The 12,303-nt window shown below is 36.7% G+C and overlaps 1 protein-coding gene across 1 annotated transcript in view; it reads right to left on the reverse strand.

The window, feature by feature from the left end:
* LOC106800148 (phospholipid-transporting ATPase ABCA3-like) overlaps nucleotides 1-12,303 on the reverse strand; it is a 204,275-nt gene that overhangs the window by 145,013 nt on the left and 46,959 nt on the right. The window contains 1 exon segment of the mRNA XM_087417083.1: nucleotides 1,613-1,730. Within this exon segment, the coding sequence (XP_087273209.1) occupies nucleotides 1,613-1,730 (118 nt within the window).

Below are 12,303 nucleotides of genomic sequence, written 5' to 3' on the forward strand. Positions count from 1 at the left end.
TTCTGGTCTGGAGTGTTATTATACCTCTTCGTACTATTTTATGGGGTAGACTTGCACTGCTGCATAGTGGTAGCATCTGGTTGCAGATTCCACCTGCCACCACTCCGGGGGATGGGGGACAGGAGCTGTGTCTTCTGAGCGCTCTGTGAACCCTGGCAGATATGCCTTGTCACTGGAAGCTGTGCCGATGGGTCCATCTGCATTTGCCCACTGGCTGCTGCTACTTTACACATGTATGCGCAGGGGCTCTGGCAGGGATCCCCTGTTCTGGCTGACCGGCTGAGCTGGTGTGCCAGGTGGGAGGTGACGAGGAGTGCTTTCTTTCGTGTGCATGACTTCATGTGCTCCCACTCTGCACTCACTGTCTGCCAGCTTGTGCTGCTTGGCTTGGTGTGGAGTGGACGCCCCTGTGACTACTTAGCTGCTTTGGTGTGGGGCATTTCCACAGGCTTGGAGGCAACTCCAAGAGCACAAGCATTTCTGCGGAGAGCTGCCTCTTTCCCCTTCCCCTCTCAATGTCGTGCACTGGCCGCCATCCTGCACCCTAGATCACTGGAGGGGGAGGGAGAGGAGATCTCCTTACCTCTTTCCACTGCCTCCTGGGGGGTCCAGTACCCCCACCTTCAGATGTATGGCTGTGTGGATCTCTCAGAAATCTATAGTGTTGTCTGAATGTCCTCTGTTGGTTTATGAATGTCCTTTTTGTTATATCTTAGTGGGGAGAGACTAAGGGAAGAGCTCACTGCGCAATGATGCTGACATCACTCCTCAGTTTTGGCATTATTTTTGTGCCAAAGGAGAGGATATTTTATCTCAACTACTAGGCTCCGCCCTGCTCCAGCCTATAGCAGTTATACTAACCTCACACACAACATGGGATTCACTATCCTAATGGTCTCTAGTATTCCTCATCCATTCTTCCTTTCTGGTGAATGCAGTTTCTAAAGTACAAATTTTCATAAAATATTCTTCCATGGCTTATCACTACTCTCAGCATTAGATTCTAAACTACACAGCATGGCTTCCTCAAAACCTTTTATGATTTGACCTTTTGATTAATCAACCAGCTTCATCTTTTGCCACTATTTAAATGCCTTCTCTGATCTAGTCATATAGATGTTCCATGCTTTCAAACCTCCTGGTCTTTGCTTATACCTATAATATTCTTGTTTCCTTTCCTTCACAGTCCTTTATACCTCGTATTTGCTTCAGATTTGATGTCACTTCCCCATTCCTCACCCCCTCCCCAAACGTGTTAGGTGTCATTCTATTGGTTGAATAGCATATTTTATATAACATCTCCCTTCTTACATATGGTGTATTGTAAGTTTCAGGCTCCCTGTCTGGATGTTCACCAGAGTGTAAAATTGTGTAGCAATGTTGTAATGACCACTTATTATAAATTCCTATAAAAAGAAATGGCATATAAAATTTTCATTGAATAAATGACTGAATTTATTACATCACCTGGAGCATCTTGGTTGTAAATAATTGAAATTGTAATAATAACTGCAAGACTGAAATGACAACATACTCAACACCACAAGTTGTTGATTGCTTTACAGTCTTAGAAGGAACCTGACTTCTATTCTGGACAGAGCTGAATACATACCTGTGAGAATAGATAAGGTTGTGGTTTTTCCTGCCCCATTTTGTCCTAGAAGAATAGTGATCTGCCCCTTATATAAATTCAAAGACATGTTGTTTACTGCTACTTTGTCACCAAATTCCTGTGGGATAAAAGAAAGAATAATTTGATATCTGTCACTATCACTTATGAAAGAACAACACTCATATCCTCTATCTTGAGAAAAAACAAAATTATATCATCAAACTCATGTTGTTAAAAAAAAAGATGATGTTGTGAAGAAGGAACAATACTGGTAGGTGCACTGAGCTTGTACATTAGTCACAATAAGGGTGAAGGCACAGTGGTATGCATATCTGTCTACATTTGGTAAGGAAAATGGAGACTCCTCTATATTTTATGTATGGTGAGTGTAATACAGTAATTATGGGCTTACTCAACTGTAGCAAGAGCTGTGGAAGCTCACAGAAGATGCCACCAATGATCAGAAAAGTTGATGCCATGATTTCAGCTAGAAGGTTGGTGATTCAAAAGAGCATGCCCAGAAATTCTGGAGACTCTAAGCAGAAGTTGGAAAACTCAAATCTGGTCCCTTATCTGTTTTTGCATAGCCAATGAGCTAACAATGGTTTTTACATTTTTAAAGGCTTGTTAAAACAAAACAAAATAAAACAGAATATGCAATAGATAATGTATGTGCCCCATAGAGCCTAAAATATTTATCTGGTCCTTTATAGAACATGTTTGGCAATCCTTCTGAAGGGTCTCTTGGAAACTTCTACTATTTCAACCTGAAATTAGAAAGCCTGTGGTTCCCAAGAACTCACCTAGGTGAATCTAAAATCTGCCTATGTGTCTGTCTATCTGTACCCCTCAGTGGAAATCCTAACTAGAAAGCGAACAGAGAAGGGAATTTTCGGGAATGCAGCTTATGAGTTCTCCTTTGCAATGCAGGAGAAACCTTAGAAAGATGTGGTAGTATTGCCAAGTCGACAAGCGACAATCCAGAACAGTATGTCTCAAAACTCTCCCTAGGCCTGGGCTTCTCAACAGTAGTATTACTGATGCTTTGGATTAAAGAATTCTTTGTTTTGGAGGGCTCTCCTGTGCCTTGTAGGATGTTTAGCAGCTTCCCTGGCCTCTACCTTCTAGATGCCAGTAGCACTCCTCTCCTTACCTCTTCCTCCTTTGGTTGTGACAACCAAAATATCTCCAGATATTGTTAGATATCCTCTGGGAGGACACAATCATCCCTAGCTGAAAACAACTGCCTTAGAGAATCTAATTGTTTTCCATGAATTAAATTACCTTATAGATGCTGATAATACTACAATTTGTTTCAGTCACTATCTCTTCCCAAAGCTATAGCTCTGCCTCTCCAAAAGCCTACCAGAAACATAAGTTTAAATACTTATAAACATCTCAAATTCAATGTTTAAAACTCTGCTCATCATCCCCTGAAAATATATTCAACTATAGTCCCTAGGTCAGGGAATGGCCCCAAAATTCAGCTAGATGTACAACCATAAACCTGCATATAACCCTACACTTCTCCATCACTATTAACTACTGTCTGCAATAAGTCACCAAGTCCAATCAATTAAGCCAGGGGTTATTATTCTTCATTCAACAACTATTTACTGAATGCCAACTATGTATCAGGCATTGTGCTATGTGCTAGGGTTACATCTAGGCATAAGTCACACATAGTCCCTGCTTTAATGAAGCCTTTGTAAAGGAAGATAAGAAAAAAAAATAAAGGTACATAGAAATAATTATGGATTAACATCATCATTATGATTAAAACAAAGGGCCTGGAAAATGGGGGATGTGACGTATTACATGTGAAACAAATGTTTATAATAGACATCAGGAAACAAAGGATAGTGATTCCTGAGAGTTGGAGAACAACTTGGAAAACATGATTGCCCCAGCTTAGCAAGGTAAGAGTTTCAAGCCACGGCACAGAGATGAGTAACTCAGGCAGAGTCCAGCAGTCTACCAGTAGATGGAAGCTGAGAGTCTAGTGAGGTGAAGGGATAGAATACTGGAGAGGATACAGAGGTATGCAGAGAGAAATCTGAAGATCGAAAGTGGATCCCCTAGAGCATTCAAAGAAGAACCGATCAACATAAGCATGTGAGGAAACTACCTGAGGCTGGAGAAAAAATCATTTAAGGATTAGAGGGCACAGTCCTTGGCACTCACCTAGATCCAGGAAGGGTGCTTGTTTCCACCAGCCAGACTAGAAAATTTCAAGATTCACAGGGCATTGGGTAGATTACTAAGAAGGGTTTTGCCTCAATAGTGAGGAATAATTAACTGTAGACTAAGGAATGCATAAATGAAAAAGTCAAACCATTTCAAAGTACTTAATTCTTTCAGATACAAAGATAAAGAGTATTTCATGGAATGCAGAAATAGCCAGAACCCAAAAATGTAAAGATGTATGAAAATATGACCTATAATGAAGACAGCAATCAATCAATTGAAATCAACCTAGAACTTACACACACGGTGAAATGATCAAACACATTAAAATGATTATTATAATACAGTGTATGCCATATGTTGAAAAAGTTAAGATATAAAAGATTTGAAAGACAAACAGAACTTCTAGAGATAAAACCTACAATTTGTAAAATGAAAATACACTTGATGAGATTTACAGATTAGACATCGTAAAAGGAAAAAAAGTTAATTTGAAGACACAGCAATAGAAACAATAGAAAACAAACTGCAGAAATGAGCATCTGAAAGAACAAAGCAACATCAAGCTGTGATACAGCTTCTAGTGCCATACTATAGGTATAGTTGGAGGCCCTAAGTGGTTTGGGACATAAGAACAAGTGAACAAATAATGGCCAAAAATTTTCCAAATTTGATGACAACGATAAACCTACACATTCAAGAAGCTCAACAGACCCAAAGATCAAGAAGGAAACTACCCCCAAGGAAGATCATCATCAAACTGCAAAAAAACACCACTGCTAAAGAAATACCTTGAAAGGTGACAAAAAAAGAGAACTGTACATGCAGGAAAAAAAGACAAAAGTGAAAGCAGATATTTTATTGGAAACAACGCATGTGAAAAGACAGTGGAGCAACACCCTAAACCTAACATTCTATATCCAGTGACAATATCTTTCAAAAGTGAAGACAAAATAAAGACTATTTTAGACATAGAAAATCTAAAAGAATTAATCACTAGCAGACCTGCACTAAAAGAAATGTGAAAGCTAGTCTATCGGGCAGAAGGAAAATGATACCAGATGAAAATCTAGATATAAACAAAGGAATGGAGAGCACTGAAAATATTAACTACATTGGTAACTATATATCACATTCTTTTCAATTTCCTTAATATATAACTGAAAATTAAGCACAATAATAAAAATATATTGTAGGTTTTATAACTTATGTATAAGTAAAATGCATGACAACAATAGCATGAAGGTTCTGAGTGTAAAAATAAAAGTATAACTAATGTAAGGTTCTTATACTATATACAAAATAGTAAAATATCATTTGAAAGCAGACTGCAATAAGTTAAAGTTGTACAATATATGAAAGAGAAACCACTAAAACAGCAAAACAAAAAGTATAGTCAATACAAAAAAGGGAGATAAAATGGAATCTCAGAAAAATAATCAATTAATTCAAGAAAAAGCAGAAAAAGAGGAGAAGGAGAACAAAGAATATATAGTACAAACAGAAATCAAATAGTGGGATGATAAATATAAACCATACTACTACTATCAATAATCACATTAAATGTAAATGACTTGAACACCCCAATTAAAAGGCAGAGATGATCAGATTGGATAAAAAGCACGAACAAACTATATTTATGCATATACGTATACAAAAAATGCCCTTCAAATATGAAGACACAAATAGGTTAATAGCAAAAGGATGGAAAAAAATATAGCAGGCAAACATGAACTAAAAGAGAAGTGGACCAGGTTCACCTGTAGACCTTGGCACCAGGCCTGCCCATGACCATGGAACCATGCTTAACCATCTGCAGACTCTGGCACCAGGACAGTCTTCCTGTGGACCCAGGTGTCTGCCCACACATGGACTCTGCTAGCCAGCCCATCTAAGGACGCTGCCATCTGGCCTGCCCATGGTCCCCACCAACTAGCCTGCCCAAGATTTCTGGGCAGGCACTGAGAAAGGGCTCTTCTTGCTGATGGTCCACAAGGAACAGAAGAGGTGACTGCCTCTTCAAATGTGCAGAGAACAACAGAAAGGAACAAAATAAGGAACCACAAAAGGAATAAAATAAAACTCCACTCCAAATTGGTAGTGAAATTAACAATTGTGATTGCTTGAAACTGTAAAATAATAATAATGAAATAAATAAATAAAACTCCAGTAATCAAACCAAAAGAAAGAGAGATCTATAAACTGCCTGAAAAAGAATTCAACATAATTATCTTAAAGAAGCCCAGGGAGCTATATGAGAACACAAATAGACAACTAAAGGAAATCAGGAAAACAAAAAATGAACAAAATGTGAAGTTCAACAGAGACAGAAACCATAAAAAAGAACAAAACAAAATCATGGAGCTGAAGAATCCAATGAATGAATGGAAAATTCAATAGAGAGCATCAACAGCAGACTTCATCAAGAAGAAGAATCAGTTAAAGATGTGGTATATATATACAATGGAATACTACTCAGCCATAAAACAGACAAAATTGTCCCATTTGCAACAACATGGATGGACCTAGAGAGTATTATGTTAAGTGAAATAAGCCAGAGAAAGATAAACACCACATGATTTCACTCATATGTGGAAGATAAACTAACACATGGACAGAGAGAACGGTTTGGTGGTTACCAGGGGCAAGGAGGTTGGGGGTGGGCACAAGGGGTGAAGGGAGGAGTTTATATGGTGACTGACAAACAATAACGTACAACTAAAATTTCACCACAATGTTGTAAAATCTAGAAGAAGAAGACGACGACAATGGGGGGGGAGGAGGGGGCAGGAGGAAGAGGGGAGGGGAAGGAGGGGAGGGGGAGGAGGAGGAGGAGGAGAAGAAGATCAGTGAACTTGAATATAGGTAATTAAAAATTATCCAGTCTAAGGGATAAAATGAAAAAAAGAATGGAAAAGAGTGAAGAAAGCCTACAGGATATACAGGATAATTAAGAAATCAGTACATACAGTATAAAAATCCCAGAAGGAATAGAGACAAAGAGGAAGATTTATGAAGCCCAAAGTATTCCAAATAAGTTAAACTCAAGGAGTTCTACATTGAGACATATTAAAATTAAACTGTGAAAGACAAAGAGAGAATTTTGAAAGCAGCAACAAAAAAGTGAATTGTCATTTAAAAGGGAACTTTTATAAGACTATAAGTGGATTTCAGTAGAAATTTTGCAGGCCAGGAAAGTATGGGATAATACATTCCAAGTACTGAATGAAAAAAACTGCCATCCAAGAATGCTATCTCCAAACAAAAATGTCCTTTAAAACGAACGGAGAGATAAAGATTTCCCACACACAAAAAAGTGAGGGAGTTGATCACCACTAGACCTGCCTTACAAGAAATGCTAAAGGGATTTCCCCAAGTTAAAATGAAGGAGGCTAAACAGTAACACAAAAGTATATTAAAGTATAAATCTCACAGGTAAAGGTAAAAACATAGATAAATACAGCATAATGTAATACTGTAAGGGTGGAATATAAATCATGTTTAACCCTAGTATAAAAGTCAAAAGAAAAAATATGAAGATTAACTATAACCCCCCAAAATGGTCAATGGATACATATTATAAAAAGAAGTAAATTCTGACATACATAATTTAATGTGTGTGTGGAGGAGAGTAAAAGTGTAGAGTTTTTTAATTCAATTGAAATTGAGCAACTGAAATTGAGTTATCAGATTAAAATAGACTGTTATAAGTTTTATGAAAGTCTCATGTTAAGCACAAAGAAAAACCTATAGAAGATACAAAAAAGATTTTAAAAAAAGAATCATGTTAGTTCAGGGCTGATCTTCCTCACACACACACAAAAAGAATCAAAGTATATCACTACAAAAAATCATCAAATCACAAAGGAAGACAGCAAGAAAGGAACAAAACTACAAAACAGATAAACAATAAAAGTGGCAATAGTAAGTCCCTACCTGTCAATAATTACTTTAAATATAAATGGGATTAAACTCATCACTCAAAAGATATAGAGTGGCTGAATTGATTAAAAAAAACAAAGTCCAAATATATGCTGTCTACAAGACACTCACTTTAGATTTGAGGACACACATCAGCTGAAAGTGAAGGCATGGAAAAAGATATTCCATGATAATTGTAACCAAGAAAGTATGAGTGGCTATACTTATGGCAGACAAATAGACTTTAAATCAAACACGATCACAAGAGAAAGGAGGTCATTTTATAATGATAAAAGGGTCAATCCATCAAGAAGATATAACAATTATAAATTTATATGCAACCAACATCAGAGCATCTAAATATATAATGTATATACTGACAGAACTGAAGGAAGAAATAGTCCTAATAATAGGACACTTCAATATCCCAGCTTAAATAAAAAACAGCCAGAGAAAAAATCAATCAATAAGCAAACAGCAGACTTGAATAACACTGTAGACAAAATGGACCCGACAGACAGACACTGAACATTTCACCCAACAGCAGGAGAACATCCATTCTTCTCAAGTGTACAAGGAACATTCTCTAGGATAAATCATGTTGGGTCAAAAAACAAGTCTTAAAAAATTTAAGAAGACTGAAATAATTCCAAGTATTTTTTCCAATCACAATGGAATGACACTAGAAATCAGTAACAAAAGTAAAATGGGCAAACTCACAAATATATGGAAATTAAACAACACACCATCGAATAAACATGGGTCAAAGAAGAAATCAAAAAGGATATTTGAAAATATATCAAGACAAATGAAAATGTACAACATAACACACTATACCAAAACTTATTGGATGCAGCAGAGTAGTACTAAAAGGGAATTTTATAGTGATAATCACCTACTTTTTAAAAAAAGTCCTCAAATAAACCACCTAACTTTATACCTCAAAGAACTATACAAAGAACATACTAAGCCCAAAGTCAGCAGAAGGAAGATTAGAGCAGAAATAAGTGAAATAGGGAATAGAAAAACAAGAGAAAAAATTGATGAAACTAAGAGTTAGTTTTTTAACAAGATAAACAACACTGAGAAACGCTAGGCTATAATACCTAAAAAAAAGAGATAAAATTCAAATAAATTCAGAAGTGGAAGAGGAGACACTATAACTGATATTATGGAAATAAAAAAGATCATAAGGGACTATTATGAACAATCAGACACCAATAAACTGGATAAGAAGAAGAAAGGGATAAACTCCTAGAAACATACAATCTACCAAGACTGAATCAAGAAGAAGTAGAAAGCTTCCACAGGCCAATAACAATTAAGGAGACTGAATCAGTAATCAAAAAACCCCCAACAATAAAAGTCTAAGATGAGATGACCTCATAGGTGAATTCTACCATAGATTTAAAGAAACATTAATGCCAATACTTCTTAAACTATTCCCAAAACAGAAGAATATGGATGCAGTGTAAGTCCCTGACAATTAGCTTTTTTGACCATAATGTAATATTTTTTGTCTTCCAGTAGTTTATTAGGAAGAATGTAGACCTTAGAAACTTCCCTACTGCCATGAACATTAATTGAGGTTTTCAGCCCTGGTACAAACAATTAAAAAAAGAAACAAAAAATTCAACAGTGTGTGAACATTTTTTTTCACTCATCTGCCACACTCATTTGACAGTACAAATACACACTTGGTCTTGATGTACAGACTCGCAAGCATTAAGCATTTTTTTTTTTTGTGAGGAAGATTAGCCCTGAGCTAACTTCTGTTGCCAATCCTCCTCTTTTTGCTAAGGAAGATTGGCTCTGGGCTAACATGCATGTCCATCTTCCTCTACTTTATATGGGACGCTGCCACAGCATAGCTTGACAAGCAGTGGGTCGGTCTGCCCTGGGATCCGAACCTGCGAATCCTGGGCTGCCGAAGTGGAGCGAGCGAACTTAACCGCTATGCCACCGGGCTGGCCCCTCAAGCATTAAGCTTTTGATTGCCAAGACATCCATTTCAAAGACACCCATCTCAAATAAACATATTGCCAGTTACACAACTAGATAAAGAGCCAGGTTGCCCCATCCCTGCAATTCCCCTTTTAGAAAGCCCTGGGTGACACAGATAACTGACCATTGGAGTGACCCTGCCTTTTCCTTCTGTCACTTTAATTCCCACTCTTATGTTTTAAATTCACCAGTAAAGAGAGAACCCACAAAACCATAGGCACCCAACCCTCAACCCCTGTAAAGGCAGAACCCCAGGTCCATGCTCTTTCCCTCTCCACCTGCAACCTCACTCTGCGGCCCCCAGTGTGCCATGTACCCTCCAGTACTGTGAGTAATAAATCTTACTTTTTTCAAAGTCTCCTGATGGTTGTTGTTTAGGTGCATCTTATTAAGATTTAATAAGAACCACAAGGCACGGTCCAGCCACAACACTGGCTCCATCTGGGGAAATGTCTATGGGGGCTCGCCACAAGTAGGATGGACCCAAATGGTGCCCCCAGACATTCCTAGCTGATAGCATCACTATCAATAGGCTGCGACTGACACAAAACAATGGAATACTTCCAAACTTACTTAATGGAGGCCAGCATTACCTTGCTACCAAAGTCAGACACCTCAAGAAAAAAAAGTAGGGGCCAATATCTCTGATGAACATAGATGCAAAAGTGCTCAATAAAAATTAGATAACTGAATTCAACAGCATATTAAAAGGATCATGTACAATGGCTAATGTAATTTATCCATGGGATTCACGGATGATTCAACATATGCAAATCATTCAATGAGATATATCACATTAACAGAACGAAGGAAAAAAATTACACGATCATCCCAATAGTTGTAGAAAAAGCATTTGACAAAAGGCACCATCCTTTCATGATAAAAACTCTCAACAAATTGGGTATAGAAGGAACTTACCTCAAAACAATAAAGACCATAAATGAAAAGGCCATAGTTAACATCATACCCAATGGTGACAAACTGAAAGCTTTTCCTCTAAGATCTGTAACATGGAAAGAATGTTCACTTTTATCCTTTCTATTCTACATAGTACTGCAAGTCTTAGCCAGAGAAATCAAACATGAACAAGAATTAAATGGCATCCAAATCAGAAGAGAAGAAGTAAACTTATCTCTATTTGTAGATGACATGATCTTATATGTAGAAAATCCTAAAGACTCCACAAAAGAACTCTTAGAACTAATAAATGAATTCATCAAAGTTGCAGGATAAAAAATCAACATACAAAAATCATTGTCTTTCTATAGACAAAATATAAACTATCCAAAAAGGAAATTAAGAAAACAATCCCATTTACCATAGCATCAATAACAATAAAATAGTTACAAATAAACTTAATCCAGGAGTTGAAAGACTTGTATACTGAAAACTATGAAACATTGATTAAAAAAATTAAAGCAGATACAAATAAATGGTGAAAGACATCCTGTATTAATGGATTGGAGGAATTAATATTGCTAAAATGTCCATACTACCCAAATGGCCTAGTGATTCAAAGCAATATCTAACAAAATCTTATTGGCATTTTTTACAGAAATGGAAAAAGCAATCCTAAAATTTATATGCTGCCACAAAAGACTCCGAAGACACCAAAGGAAACAATCAACAAAATAATAAGGTAATCTACAGAAAAGGAGAAAATATTTGCAAGCCATATATGGGATAAAAGAGTTAATATCCAAAATATATAAGGAGCTCCTACCATTTAATAACACAAAACAAATGACCCAGTTAAAAACAGGTCAAGAAACTGAATAGACATTTCTTGAAGAAGACTTATGAATGGCCAATGGGTATATGAAAAGGTGCTCAACATCACTAATCATCAGGGAAATGCAGATAAAAATCACAATAAGATATCACCTCACACCTGTTAGATTGCTATTATTATTATTAAAAATTATTATTATTATTAAAAATTCAAAAAATTAGTGATGGTAAGGATATGGAGAAAAGGGAACTCTTATGCACTGTTGCTGGGAATATAAATTGGTACAGCCACTATGGAAAACAATATGGAGATTCCTCTGTTAAAAACAGAATTACCATATGATCCAGCAATCCTACTTCCGAGAATATATCCAAATGGAATAAAATCACTGTCTCAAAGATATCTACACTCCCATGTTCACTGAAGCATTATTCACAATAGCCAAGATATGGAAGAAACCCAAATGTTCAGCCATGGATGAAAGGATAAAGAAAATGTGGTATATAAATACAGTGGAATATTATCAGCCTTCAAAAAGAAGGAATACTGACATTTGTGATAATATGGATGAATTTGAGGACATTATGTTAACTGAAATAAGCCAGACAGAAGGACAAATACCACATGATATCACTTATGTAAGAAATCTAAAATAGTCAACCTCATATAAGCAGAAAGTAGGATGTAGTCACCAGGGGCTGGGGGTAGGGAATATGGCAAGTATTTATTAAAGTATACAGAATTTCAGTTATGCAAGATGAATAGGTCCTAAAGATCTACTGTACAAATCACGCCCATGGTTAACAATACTGTATTGTATGTTTAAAAATTTTCTAAGAGGATAGAT

This window comes from Ceratotherium simum, chromosome 26 (assembly GCF_057802395.1).
Source record: "Ceratotherium simum simum isolate JZ-2026a chromosome 26, ASM5780239v1, whole genome shotgun sequence".
NCBI classification, from domain to species: domain Eukaryota; kingdom Metazoa; phylum Chordata; class Mammalia; order Perissodactyla; family Rhinocerotidae; genus Ceratotherium; species Ceratotherium simum.